The 13,532-nt window shown below is 53.8% G+C and overlaps 1 protein-coding gene and 1 non-coding gene across 2 annotated transcripts in view; one reads left to right on the forward strand and one right to left on the reverse strand.

Moving 5' to 3' along the window:
* aspm (assembly factor for spindle microtubules) overlaps positions 1-9,317 on the reverse strand; it is a 9,699-nt gene extending 382 nt beyond the window's left edge. Inside the window, exons 1-23 of the mRNA XM_068743441.1 lie at positions 9,042-9,317; positions 8,725-8,874; positions 7,362-8,580; positions 7,129-7,227; positions 6,922-7,023; positions 6,699-6,845; positions 6,388-6,624; positions 6,238-6,305; positions 6,000-6,141; positions 5,780-5,910; positions 5,428-5,603; positions 4,990-5,135; positions 4,833-4,918; positions 4,539-4,751; positions 4,253-4,457; positions 3,933-4,081; positions 3,710-3,838; positions 3,442-3,636; positions 1,353-3,335; positions 1,101-1,250; positions 835-1,026; positions 440-632; positions 69-223 (exon numbers count right to left, since the gene is read on the reverse strand). Coding sequence (XP_068599542.1) covers positions 69-223; positions 440-632; positions 835-1,026; positions 1,101-1,250; positions 1,353-3,335; positions 3,442-3,636; positions 3,710-3,838; positions 3,933-4,081; positions 4,253-4,457; positions 4,539-4,751; positions 4,833-4,918; positions 4,990-5,135; positions 5,428-5,603; positions 5,780-5,910; positions 6,000-6,141; positions 6,238-6,305; positions 6,388-6,624; positions 6,699-6,845; positions 6,922-7,023; positions 7,129-7,227; positions 7,362-8,580; positions 8,725-8,874; positions 9,042-9,317 — 6,543 coding nt within the window. The remainder of the gene's footprint in view (positions 1-68; positions 224-439; positions 633-834; positions 1,027-1,100; positions 1,251-1,352; positions 3,336-3,441; positions 3,637-3,709; positions 3,839-3,932; positions 4,082-4,252; positions 4,458-4,538; positions 4,752-4,832; positions 4,919-4,989; positions 5,136-5,427; positions 5,604-5,779; positions 5,911-5,999; positions 6,142-6,237; positions 6,306-6,387; positions 6,625-6,698; positions 6,846-6,921; positions 7,024-7,128; positions 7,228-7,361; positions 8,581-8,724; positions 8,875-9,041) is intronic.
* A 357-nt stretch (positions 9,318-9,674) lies between these two features.
* On the forward strand, positions 9,675-9,746 carry trnah-gug (transfer RNA histidin (anticodon GUG)). Its single transcript has one exon. It is a non-coding gene; the product is annotated as a tRNA-His (tRNA).
* The last annotated feature ends 3,786 nt before the right edge of the window (positions 9,747-13,532 follow it).

Genomic DNA, 13,532 nt, shown 5'->3' on the forward strand with positions numbered 1-13,532 from the left:
GACGGTAGCAACGAGAACTTATCTCCGACTCGCCTGACGTTTACATGGAAGCCGGCCTGAGTCTGTACCTTGGAGAGGTTCAGGAGGATCTGGATGGAGGACGTGATGATGTCCATGCAGGGGACGCTCCGGTTGCAGCAGCGGATGAGTCTGAAGAGGACGTCGGTGGCGCCGCTCCCCCCCAGCCGCTCGCAGCACTCTGGAGACAGCCTGGTGGCGGTGTCTGCGCAAGCACACATTCACACGCGTGAGTTTTCTAAAATCCAGAAGTTTCACTGTGATATAATAAATGACCAAAAGTTAAAAGAGGCAGAGTTGTGCAGCTTAGGGGTTAGTTATGCTGTTAAAACTTGGGCAGAAGATCAGGAACAATCCCCAACGCTTAAATGGGAAAGACAGGTGAAGGTAAAAACTGTTCTGATGGCTTCTACGGTCTCACCGAGGTTCTTCAGGGCGCCAAGGATGTGGGAGAAGTGTTTGTATCGGAGGAGGTACTCCAGGCCGGAGGCGGTTTTGTTGCACAGTTTGTCCTCCTCTTGGACGACGGCGGAGACTTTCCGCAGGCGACGCCTCAGCGTCACCGCTTTGGGATTGTCATGCAGTCGGCGGGAGCGGTGTCCTCTCCACAGAGCCTGGATGGAGGACAACGGGGGGAGACGGACGCAAAGACATTCGCATGAGTTGCCGTTCCTCACGTCGGCGAAACGGTCGTGGCGTGCTCACAGCGCCGACTAGAGGATGAGAAGGTAATCGATGCCTCGCACGCCATCCGAAGCACGCTTCCTTTGCTCGGAGAACTCCGACACGCTACTGAACCAAACCCGGCCGTCCTACCTGTGCTTTGAGAATGCCTCGTTCGACCCTCTTCTGGCGCCGGAGCAGGATGAATTTCCGGACGGCGCTCTGGATGACGGCCGCGGCCTTGTGGCGACACGCCAACCAGTGCTTGACTGCTCTCTGGGCGAGGAGCACCTTCCTCCTGTCCTCCAGATAGCGTCTCCTCTGCTGCCGCGCTCTCACCCACCGCTACGGAAAGGAAACGGGGGGGCTCTTTGATCTCCGCTGACCGAGCTCCTTTGATGAATGGCGCTCCGCTGTACCTGTACGGCGAGGACGCATCGGATCTGTCGTCTGGCCGACTCCAAGGCCCAGTGAGCTCTCAGAGCTCTTTGGATCTTTATGGCGCAGACGTGGTGGAAAGCCGCCGATGCGAAACGGAGCCTCCGCTCTGCCTGCGCTGCCTCCCGTACCTGAAACGCAAAGCGGTAGAAGCTAAACTTGTTCAGCCTTTGTGGCCTCTGAACTACAATCTCAGAGACCGTTTTGAAATCTAAACGGAGAAAGCGCCTCACCTGTCGCCTTGCGAGCCAGGCTCGGCAGCGAGTCTGAAGTGTGATCGCGGCTCCCCTCCTCCGGGCGGCGTTGCTCCTCTCCGCCCGGCGGAGCAGCGCCGCCCGGACGCACCGCTGAAGTCTCACAGCCGCCTCCCTCTTCCTTTGGAAGCTTTGCCTCTGCGCTGAGCATTTCCAGAATGACTGGATCACAGTGGCAGCTTGACTTTGACACCTGATGTCCCTCCTGACAAACCAGCCTCTGGCCGCCGCCTGCAGGACGATGGCCGACCGTCTCGTCTGCAGGAAGGTCTCCCTCGCTCGCCTCTGAAGGAGACGGGAGCGGTAGCTTCTCTGGAGGATGACGGCGGATGAACGCGTGGCTTTGAACTTCACTTCCTCTCTGTGCCTCCTGAAAGCAGACTGGATGACGGTGGCAGCTCGATTCCAGAGGACGAGCTCCGCCCTGACCCGCCGGCCTCGGTACGCCGCCTGCAGGCGAATGACGGCCCTGCGCTTTGACAGGTAGCCCAGCCGCTCTTTTCTTGCCAGGGTCGCTGCTCGGCGCCTTCGCTGACATACCAAAGCTGCAGCCCTGATGGCGAGGAACCTTTTCCTATCCTGATTGCTACGGAACGTTCTCTGGAGGAGTCCGGCGGCCCGCTGCATCGCTGCCATCTCCCTCCTGGCCCTGCGGCCGCGATGCGCTGCCTGGATGACCACGGCTGCAGATCTGATCGCCCGGTACCGCTGCCTCTCTTCATCCCGGAGCCTTTTGGCCCTGTAGCGCCCCTGAATGATGACTGCGGCACGCTTGGTGGCACGGTAAGCCTCGTGGATTCTGTGCATCCTGAACTGCGCTTGGATTGCGGCGGCGGCTCTGTGCCTCTCCTGCAGCTCTCCTCTCGCCCTGGAGCCCCGGTAGACGGCTTGCAGCTTCAGGACGGCCCGCTTCAACCTCCGGTACTCGTTTAGCTCCGCCCTACGGGCAACGTGAGCTCTGAACCGGCTTTGGATGACGACGGCTGCACTCTGGAGGAGGAGGTACTTCTTCCGACACAGAAACATTCTCACTGCAGACTGAATGAGCGTTGCTGCCCGGCGCCTCTCCCTTTGGGCCGTCCTCGCCCTCATGCCTCTGACTCCGGCTTGGACGGTGAGCGCCGCACGCCTGAGGGCGTTGTAGTCCTCCTTTGTCGCGCGCGCCAACATCGTGGCTCTGAACTTTAGCTGCAGAACGCCGGCGGCTCTCTGCAGGAGCAGGTAGCGCTTCCGGGCGGCGTGCTTCCTGAAGGCTGCCTGGATCGCCGTTGCCGCCTTGCGCTGCGTCTTCAGGGATCCCCGGGAGGCTTTGCCGCGATAAGCTGCCTGTACGGCGATGGCGGCGCGTCGCAGCCTGACGAACGCGCTCCTTTCCACGGAGGCCCTGAACGCACGCTGGATAACGACCGCGGCCCGTCTGAGCTGCGCCACCTGCCGCCTGGCGGCGTGCCCTCTGAAGGCGCTCTGGATGACGACAGCCGAGCGGCGCTGCAGCTGCAGCGTCTGAAGGCGGCGCCGCTGTGCGTGACCTCTGCACCGGGCCTGAATGAGCACGGCGCTTCTCCTGACCCGCCTGTATTCACTGAGGCGCCTCTGCATCCTGTACCAAGACTGAATGGCGACGGCGGCGGCTCGTCTCTTCGCCAGCGTCTCCTCGTACCGTTTCTTGAACGCAGCTTGGATGACTCTGGCCGCGCGGCTCTCCCTCTCCGTTTTCTGGGTTTTCCATCCTCTGTACCTTCGTTGCATTTGAACCGCTGCATTCCTCAGGGCGAGATAATGCTGCCTCTCTTCTCTCGCAGCAGCCCGTGCCCGGGCGTGTTTCTGAATGACTGTTGCCGCCCGGTAGATTCTTGTGTAGGCGGAAGCCGCCCTCCTCATTCGCCATTGTGCTTGGACGACAACGACGGAGGATTTGAGGCGTTGATAAGCCCTCCTGGCTGAGATCATCCTCCACTGAGCCTACAGGGACAAAATGAGAACCCTCAAATACAAGAAGAAAACGAGCCTGCAGGAAACCCGGTTGTATTTGAACGCTTCTCTTCCTCCTCATTTCACCGGCACTCGCCTGGATGGCGGCCGCCGCTTCGTGCTGGAGAGCCCGAAGTCGAGCTCGTCTCTCCAGCCTCAGCCGCTTCCGGGTCGCGTGGCCCCTCCAGACCGATTGGGTAATAATGGCAGCTCGATTCTCCCTCTCAGCTCGGCGCCTCCGGAGGAAAGTCCTCGCAACTAACTGGATTTTCACAGCAGCTGAATTCCGTTCCTGTGTCCAAACAAAAGAAAGGAACATTAGTCATTTAATAATGTGAATTTGTTTGAGTCAAAATGAAGCCAACCTGGTAGAGTTGTAAATCTTTCTTCAATTTGTATTTCCTCCAGGCGCCCTGAATGGCCCGAGCTGCTCTGGTTTCGTTCCGCAGGTCGAGGAGACGAGCGCACAGGAAGGACAGGTAAGACATCACAACCTGGGAACGAGGGAGGGCGTTTCAGACATCGAGGTCGTCTCATTTTGAGTGTTTTTTGTAGAGGGAAGACGAAGCGTGTCCGGTGTGGTCGCACCTTCTCATTGGGGATGGTGTTGGACATGTCAGCTGGGTTAATCATGGCTGGGACCCCCCCCAGGAAAGACACAGCAGTGTTAACCAGCCTGAAGTTGCTCCTTTCGTTCTCCAGCAGCTCCTTAAATTCCACCGACGGAGAACGCGGGCCTTAAAACAAACACAAAAGCTATTTACAGCGTCAAAGTCAAACCGCCTCTTCCCAAGTCCTGCTTAAACATGCATTTATACGATCCTTAAAATAACAGGACTATAACGGTGCTCTTTATTGAGCATGGCCTCCCGTCATGCATTCACTCTCTCACTGAAGCCGACTCGTACCATTCGTGCCGACTGGAGCGGACTCGAAGGAGCCGTCGGAGTCGCTGGCTGAGCAGCTGAGCTCCAGGCGGCCCCTCGGCGAGCACTCCACAGTTTGAGTGGTGCTGTGGCTGACGGCCCCCCCTGGCAGGAGGCTGGGGTGGTAGTGGTGGATGAGGTGGCAGAGGACGCGGCCGTCCGAGAACGCCACGGTGAAGTTCTCCGCCTGAAAGAAGCCAGTCGTGTTTCTCCAGAGGACGAGGAGGATATTCTGCCTGCGAGCTGAGAACAAAATGGAGACGCCCACCTTCAGATTGTAGAAGTCGCCAACGGCCCGGACCCAGTCCATCAGCAGGGCGGCCTTCACGCTGCCGTGTTCGTACGGCGTCCGGCGCTTCACGGGGCCGGCCTGCAGCCCCTGATCGGCCTTCAGCGCCGCCAGCCGCCGTTTGGTCCTCAAGGTTGTCTTCAGGAAGCCGATTTCCTCTCTCAGCTGATCCTCGTCCAGAATCACCTCCACCTTAGGAGACGTGATGAAGGCGCATCAACGATGAGATAAACATCAGAACCCTCGCCAACTACCGGCTCGACTGGTACGCACTTGGAACGCAAAGATGATTTTCCACAAGAGGCTCAGCGTTTTCTCTCTGTGTCCATCCACGACGTCTCTGGAATCGATGGCGGCGCCTGAAACCGGAATAAATGCCGGAAAACCTCCGAAACCATTCGGCGGGGGGGGCACTGCGACTCAGAATTACCGTGCTCGTCCTTCAGGTCGACCCCTTTGCTTTTCAGCACCTGCAGAGCGAGGTCAACGTTGTGGACCTTCTGCAGGCGGCTGATGGCGGGGAGGCGGAGCTTAGCCAACAGAGTCCAGTCCTGGACGAGGAGCTCCATCACGCGTCTGGGAACGAACGTCCAGATGGATCATGAATCACTTCATTATATCATTCACTGAAGATGGTTTGATCTATTCATTTATTAAAAATCTTTTTCTGGAAGCATAAATCACCGGCATAAAAAAGGTGTTTAAATAATGATTGTTAATTGAAGAACATCCTTCAAAGAGCATCTCAGGAAGGATTGAAGCCGCTCTGCTGCAGAGATGCTGCCGCGTCGCTCAGCCGAACCTCAGAGACGCGACTCTGCCAGCAGGGATCACGGCGTCGCATTAAAATCCAGGACGTCTCACTCACACGAGACGCACGCCGCATCTCAGATCGACTGCCAGATTCTTCACGGCGAAGTCGAACTCGTCCAGGGGCCGCTGGACGTGGGAGACGGGCAACCCGAGGTAGCCGAGGTGGCGGGAAAGTATTCCCTCTCCGCTCAGAAAGTCCCTGGAGAAGGCCAGGAGCAGGTCCTTCGTCGTCTGGGGGGGGTGAGACAACAGGAAACGTGCGTACAGTTAACGCAACGCGCTGGGATGCACGTCGGAGGCCGAGCAGGGGATCCACGAACGCTCCCGACATCCTGTCAGACTCCACCGGGTCGGCCGCCGGCACAGAAACGGTTAATATAATACGACGCATCGTGTCTGTCGCCGACCTTGAACTCCGCCTCCGGGCAGAACAAACAGGGGTTGTGCTCGATCAGCCGGGACTCTTTGGCCTTGTCCAGGAAACACACCAGCAGGAGCAGCTTCTTCAGAGTGAAGCGGGACAGCGCCTCCTCGTGGCCTGCCCGAGAAAAGGCACACGCTTGTGTTCGGCATTCCTTTTAACGGAATATCCTGGAACATCTACAGTCACCAACGTTGTGTAATTACCGTCTTTATACAGGTGTGGCACTCTGGCGTGCCTGAACTCGGCGGCGATGTCCGGGTTCCAGAGGAGCCGCTGGAGGATGAACACGGCCAGACCCAAGGCGTCGCTGTTGCTCTCCAGCGAGATCAACTCTCCGAAGACCGTCTGGGGACGAGCGTGAAGACGAGCACAGAAAGGACAATGAGGGAACCTTCGAGCTGGAGAAGCGACGCAGCAGGAAGCCCGGCTGGGTCAGAATACCTCCAGGCCGATCCGCAGCCACAGCGGGTTGTAGGACAGAAGCCAGTTCAGGACTTTTTTACGTTCACCTAAAAAACAAACAGGAAAATCCTGTTGGTTTGCAGCTGGCGCAGGGTTAGAGCGGAGCGCGCACGTCCAACGCTCACGCACCGATGTCCCGCCAAAGATGGCGGTCCTTCCGCACGAGCAGCCTCTTGGCCTCCACCTCCAGCTCCAGCCTCTGAATGGCCTTGACCATGGCCTCAGACGTGAACAGCTGGCAGGCGGCCCGACGCAGGCGGTTCAGCTTGCGCCGGGCCGTGTAGGTGCTGAAAGACATCTCCTCCTTGGTGGGGGCTTCGGGCACACTGAACTTGTTGTTGCCCATAGCGATGGAGACGGCGTTTCCTGCACGAGGAAGAAGCGGCGCGTTCAAACGAGCTCCCGCCTGGGTTAGGCTCCGCCCGCTGGCAGGCTTTTACCTTTGGCGACCTCGGTGTTGACCTTGAAGTCGTCCGGCGTGAGGACGTAGTTGATCCACCAGGTGAAACCGCGCTCCTGCTTCTCCGCCCACCTCTCGTCGTAGAACATGTTCTTGGCGGCGAACGGCATCGGGTGTCGCGGGATCGCTGAAGGAAAGGAAGGCGCGAGGTCGATGAATGGAAACCGAAACGCCTTCTCGTGCACGCCGGAAGCTTCCCTCACCTGTTTGGGCCGGTTTGAGAAAGGTCAGCCTCGACTGCGCCACGGCGGCGACCTTCACCGTCTCCGTAGAGGACGCGCCGGTCGACCTCGACGGGCGACCGCCTGAGAATCAAGAGAGGATTTACAGCGTCGTCACGTCGAGACCGGCACAAGGAGGGACGGCAACGAGCTCCTGCTGCCCAAAAAGGTTAAATACTGAGGGGACACCTCGGGAGGGGGGGTTGGAGCGCGGCTGATTGGCCCGAGCAGGAACGGCAGGCGCCGTTTTCTTCTTCAGAGAGGGCGTGGCCGTGGAGCGCAGCGATCCTTCAGAGGGAGAGAACTACGGTGAAAACAGAACCCAGACAGAGGAGAACCCAGAGGAGAACCCAGAGGAGAACCCAGACAGAGGAGAACCCAGAGGAGAACCCAGAGGAGAACCCACACGAGCCACGCCTCACCTGCTCGCCTCTGAGGTGCGCTTCTTTCCTGGACGCTTCGAGAAGCTGCCGCTCTGCTCCTTTTGACGCATTTGGGTTTCCCAGCATCCTCGGTGTTCCCATCCCGCTTCAGATACTCCTCGCTCTTCCTCTTCTTGCTGTTCGCCGCTAAGTGATCGGGAAACGAATCTTCTTGGACGTACGGGGGGGCAGACGCCGTCGGACGCAGCTCGGAAATGCTCGGGTTTGACTTTGGGGCGAGAGGGGAAGATGAGCTCTGAGGGGAGGGGGAGGGGGAAGTGAAAACCGCGGCGGCCCCGACAGCGGGAGACGGCGAGAAGAGAAAGGGAGCCATAGGGAGAGGGGGGGTGACGGGGAAGTCCGGGGTTCGATGCCTGTCGTCACACGAGGAGCCTTGGCGTTCCAGGATTCCCGCGTCTATGACGGGAAGCTGGGGAGAGTCCGGTCCGGACTCGCTCTCCAGGGTTTTATCCAGAAGCCGCCGCCTTGACTTCTTTATTTTCCTCCCGCTCAAACCGTTCGCCGCCTGCGGCGCTTCGGCCTTTGTAACTGTGGCGGAGCTAAAAGGAGCCTTTTTGACCCTTCCTGTCTCATCGGCGCCGGAAGCAGCGACACGCCTGCTGACGAAGAACGTCAGTCTCGCCTCGCCGGGCTCGGACCCCTGCGGGCTCCCGGGTAGCGCCCGGGCATCGTTCCCACTCTTGGATTCCAGGGAATCGGAGAAGCCGCAGCTCGAGCCGGAGTCTCGAGGACTTCCCTGAAGGTCGGAGTCGATTAGCGCCAGCGCGCCTTCCAAAGACGGAACCGGGATCCCACGCGAGACGCGACCCGCAGGAACAGGAAGTGGGCCCTCTGAGTAAACGCGAGGCGGTGTGCCGATGGGCGACAGCGTCGTGTTGGCAACCTTTCTAGGTTTGCTCATCAACCTGTCGGACACGCCGCCGCCGTCCATCAGCTTTCCAGATTGGATCGGCAGGAGTTTCTCCGTGTGAGGAAGATTCCCCCGGTCAGCTGAGGTCAGAGGTCGCTGGCTCTGGGCGGGATTAAAGACGTTCCTCTCGTTGACGGAGGAAAGCGGGTTGCCAGGTTTCTCACGTCTGTCCTGCGACTTTCGTCCCACTTGGAATGTCTTATTGCTCGCCGTCTTCAGCGGCCGATCCGTTTTCGTCCTCCTCTTCCCGGCCTCCCTTTTGTTTTTGATTTTGTCCCATAAGATTTTCTGAAAGACAAGAAAGACATTTACCAAGTATAACTCAGCGCTCCATCGGGGAACAGACTTTAGAGCTACAGACGTGCAACAGAAGTTAAAAACATCCGTCACGTTTGTATAGTAGCCAAGTGACGTTCAATGGAGGACATTCACCTTCTTCTTCTTCGTTGGTGCTTCTGCCCTCCCAAGCAGAACAGCCTGATGCTTAACGGCCCCCCCATTGGCGTTGAAGATGATGAGCTCTCTGACTCCACCTTCCTCGGCCGGGCTCCAGGTTACCGTCAGGCTGAAGGAGCCGTCGGGCTGCCGGCACAAAGCAACAAACCAATGAGACAAGGAGCAAACGGAATCGGGATCCAGCATTCCTATGAGGGATCGATTGAGTTAGCTAGCATGGTAGCTAATGGTCGAGTCTCCCTCATGCAGAGAGGAGGTTGTGGGCTAACTGCTAGCATCAGCTCGCATCGTACCTGAATCGTAAACGCCTTGTGGTCCACAGAGAAGCCTTTACTCGACGGGATCTTCTCCACTGTGACCTCCACCTCCGCGTCCTCCGTGGGGTTCTCGATGCGTAAAACTCTCGACTTGGATGTTCCCAGTTTCGCTGTTCCAAACGTCACGAACGGAGCCCTTGAAAACTGGATCAAACTTAAAATCGGCAGATTATTCTCCTTGTTGCCGTCGTCTTTCCGTACCGGACTAAAGTCCAGGAATCCTCTCTGGGTCGACGTTAACGGTTCCGACATGTTTTAATACAAATAAAAAATAGCCTTAAGCTAAAAATACATGTTTTCGCAGTGTGCGAGCGACGCTGAACTAGTCGTCCTATTAGCAAACGTTAGCCTCGATTCGCTCGTCAATACCGGAACACATTCTGGTTTGAAATTCGTCCGTGATGTTTAGTCAGCCAATCATAAGCGAGGAGTGGCTATCAGTTGTCCAATGGGTAACTCACAGCACAGCAGCCAACCAATCACTTCTCGGCTTAGTTTTTTAAAACCGCGTGAGCCACGCCTATAACCAGAGACAATAACGCGCAGGGATTTCACTCTGTTATTGTTCTACAACGCGACAGGAAAATAATTAAATCACGAGAATAGCTCGCCGTGATCGTATAGTGGTTAGTACTCTGCGTTGTGGCCGCAGCAACCCCGGTTCGAATCCGGGTCACGGCAGTTTTTACTCGAGTCACTTGTTTTAGAAGTTAAATTAATGGTATTTTCCGATTAATGAATTGATAATTAACATACCGTACTGTCCAATCATCCGAAACGATGATGTTGAAAGTGTAAATCAAGGAAGATATCTTCCTAATCCGTATTTAACTGCCCTGGCTGTGCATTTAGGGAAAATGGAAAACGACAAACGGTGTTAAACATTTATTTATATGTGAGAACAGAACGATGATCTCATCAGGACAACATGGGAAGAGTTTGTGAAGCATGTGAAGTATGAGTGTGCGAATGTGAAGCAGGTATGGGAGCAACCACTGTTCTTTAACCCACAAATAACACACGAGGGGAACACAATGTGCAACAGGGTCATGTGGAAGGCGGGGTTTAGGAAGATCAGGGATATAGTCTACGAATATGTACCGGGGTTCATGAGGGCACAGGTGATAGTGGATGAGGTGAGGGAAAGGGAGGAAGAGATTTGGCGGGGCACGGCGGAAGGAGTGATGGAGAGAATGAAGAGTGGAATGCCGTGCGAATGGGTGAGAATGATTGAGGAGGAGGAGAGCGTGTGAAGAAGGAGAGATCGAGATGTATGTGGGTGAGGGTGAACGGAGGGTGAGGCTGGAGAATGTCAAGAAGAGAATGGTGTATAAATGCTTGAGGGCGAATGAGGTGAGGAGACCGGCTGCGGAGAGAGTGTGGGTGAGAGTAGTGAACGAAGTGAGAGTGGAAACAATATGGAAGAACCTGAGGGTGAAATGGAACAGCCATGAATGTGAGGATTTTGATTTTCTTTTACGTCACAATAGGGTGTTCAATAATTTAATAATTAGTAGCTTTGATGCGAATGTGAAGAAAGAATGTGATGTGTGTAGCGTGAGGGTAGAAACGTGTATGCATGAGTTTGTTGAATGTAGAGAGCTTCAGGGGTATTTTGAGAGGATGAGGGAGATGATTGACAGATGCTGGAGAGGACGGTTTGTGGTGGAGATGGAGTGGAAGGCGTTGTGGCTGTTCGGAGTGACTGGGAAGAAGAAGGGGGAGAACATCAATCTGTTAAACCTGGTCTTGAGCCATGCAAGGTACGCGGTAAAATTCAGGAGGAATCTGGCCCACTATGACAGTAATGTAACGGACGTCTGGAGGTTATTTAGGAACACGGTGAGGAGGACAATAACGACACTACATAAAAACATTGATCACGAAGACTTTCTGCAGGGGTTTATTGAGGGGAGCACTTTGGTTCAAATGCACGGTGATGCACTGAAATTTAATTTTGACTGAGTTACTGATGTTCGGTTTTATTTATTTGTTTTGATTTGGTGGGAGGCCGAGTGTCTGTCCACCATTATGTTTCCTGAGTTCATGTGTTTATGATTTGGTGAGAGGCCTCGTGCCTACTCACCCTTATGTTTTGCTGTGTTTATGGTTTTATGATTTCGGTGCCGGTTTGGAGTACGTATGACTATGCATGTATGGACTGCTGCCACCCGTTTTATCAATGTATATATTGTAAATTTGTAAATAATATGACATTTTTGATAATAAAAGATTTAAAAAAAAAAAAAAAAAATCGTATAGTGTTTAGTACTCTGCGTTGTGGCCGCAGCAACCCCGGTTCGAATCCGGGTCACGGCAGCTTTTACTCGAGTCACTTGTTTTAGAAGTTAAATTAATGGTATTTTCCGATTAATGAATTGATAATTAACATACCGTACTGTCCAATCATCCGAAACGATGATGTTGAAAGTGTAAATCAAGGAAGATATCTTCCTAATCCGTATTTAACTGCCCTGGCTGTGCATTTAGGGAAAATGGAAAACGACAAACGGTGTTAAACATTTATTTATATGTGAGAACAGAACGATGATCTCATCAGGACAACATGGGAAGAGTTTGTGAAGCATGTGAAGTATGAGTGTGCGAATGTGAAGCAGGTATGGGAGCAACCACTGTTCTTTAACCCACAAATAACACACGAGGGGAACACAATGTGCAACAGGGTCATGTGGAAGGCGGGGTTTAGGAAGATCAGGGATATAGTCTACGAATATGTACCGGGGTTCATGAGGGCACAGGTGATAGTGGATGAGGTGAGGGAAAGGGAGGAAGAGATTTGGCGGGGCACGGCGGAAGGAGTGATGGAGAGAATGAAGAGTGGAATGCCGTGCGAATGGGTGAGAATGATTGAGGAGGAGGAGAGCGTGTGAAGAAGGAGAGATCGAGATGTATGTGGGTGAGGGTGAACGGAGGGTGAGGCTGGAGAATGTCAAGAAGAGAATGGTGTATAAATGCTTGAGGGCGAATGAGGTGAGGAGACCGGCTGCGGAGAGAGTGTGGGTGAGAGTAGTGAACGAAGTGAGAGTGGAAACAATATGGAAGAACCTGAGGGTGAAATGGAACAGCCATGAATGTGAGGATTTTGATTTTCTTTTACGTCACAATAGGGTGTTCAATAATTTAATAATTAGTAGCTTTGATGCGAATGTGAAGAAAGAATGTGATGTGTGTAGCGTGAGGGTAGAAACGTGTATGCATGAGTTTGTTGAATGCAGAGAGCTTCAGGGGTATTTTGAGAGGATGAGGGAGATGATTGACAGATGCTGGAGAGGACGCTATGTGGTGGAGATGGAGTGGAAGGCGTTGTGGCTGTTCGGAGTGACTGGGAAGAAGAAGGGGGAGAACATCAATCTGTTAAACCTGGTCTTGAGCCATGCGAGGTATGCGGTAAAATTCAGGAGGAATCTGGCCCACTATGACAATAATGTAACGGACGTCTGGAGGTTATTTAGGAACATGGTGAGGAGGACAATAACGACACTACATAAAAACATTGATCACGAAGACTTTCTGCAGGGGTTTATTGAGGGGAGCACTTTGGTTCAAATGCACGGTTATGCACTGAAATTTAATTTTGACTGAGTTATTGATGTTCGGTTTTATTTATTTGTTTTGATTTGGTGGGAGGCCAAGTGTCTGTCCACCATTATGTTTCCTGAGTTTATGTGTTTATGATTTGGTGAGAGGCCTCGTGCCTACTCACCCTTATGTTTTGCTGTGTTTATGGTTTTATGATTTCGGTGCCGGTTTGGAGTACGTATGACTATGCATGTATGGACTGCTGCCACCCGTTTTTATCACTGTATATATTGTAAATTTGTAAATAATATGACATTTTTGATAATAAAAGATAAAAAAAAAAAAAATCGTATAGTGGTTAGTGCTCTGCGTTGTGGCCGCAGCAACCCCGGTTCGAATCCGGGTCGCGGCAGTTTTTACTCGAGTCACTTGTTTTAGAAGTTAAATTAATGGTATTTTCCGATTAATGAATTGATAATTAACATACCGTACTGTCCAGTCATCCGAAACGATGATGTTGAAAGTGTAAATCAAGGAAGGTATCTTCCTAATCCGTATTTAACTGCCCTGGCTGTGCATTTAGGGAAAATGGAAAACGACAAATGGTGTTAAACATTTATTTATATGTGAGAACAGAACGATGATCTCATCAGGACAACATCTGTCGTCTACAAAGTGACAAAAAGAAAGATACATTTGAAACACGTTTTGTTTTGATTCCTTTGCGCATGCGCGTTGAGGCTGCTCACGTGATCCGCGCGTCGTCCAATCCCGTGGCAGGCGAGCACGGCTCGTAATTTTGAACAGACGGAGGCCCGCCGGGCGGAACTCTCGGCTCTTCTCTCGTTATGGCTGTTCTATCCGCCCCGGAGGAGCTTTAGAACTTATTTGATGGTATTCGTAACTCGGACGGGTCACGCCGCAGCT

The sequence above is a fragment of the Brachionichthys hirsutus genome, chromosome 9, assembly GCF_040956055.1.
Source record: "Brachionichthys hirsutus isolate HB-005 chromosome 9, CSIRO-AGI_Bhir_v1, whole genome shotgun sequence".
Taxonomy (NCBI): domain Eukaryota; kingdom Metazoa; phylum Chordata; class Actinopteri; order Lophiiformes; family Brachionichthyidae; genus Brachionichthys; species Brachionichthys hirsutus.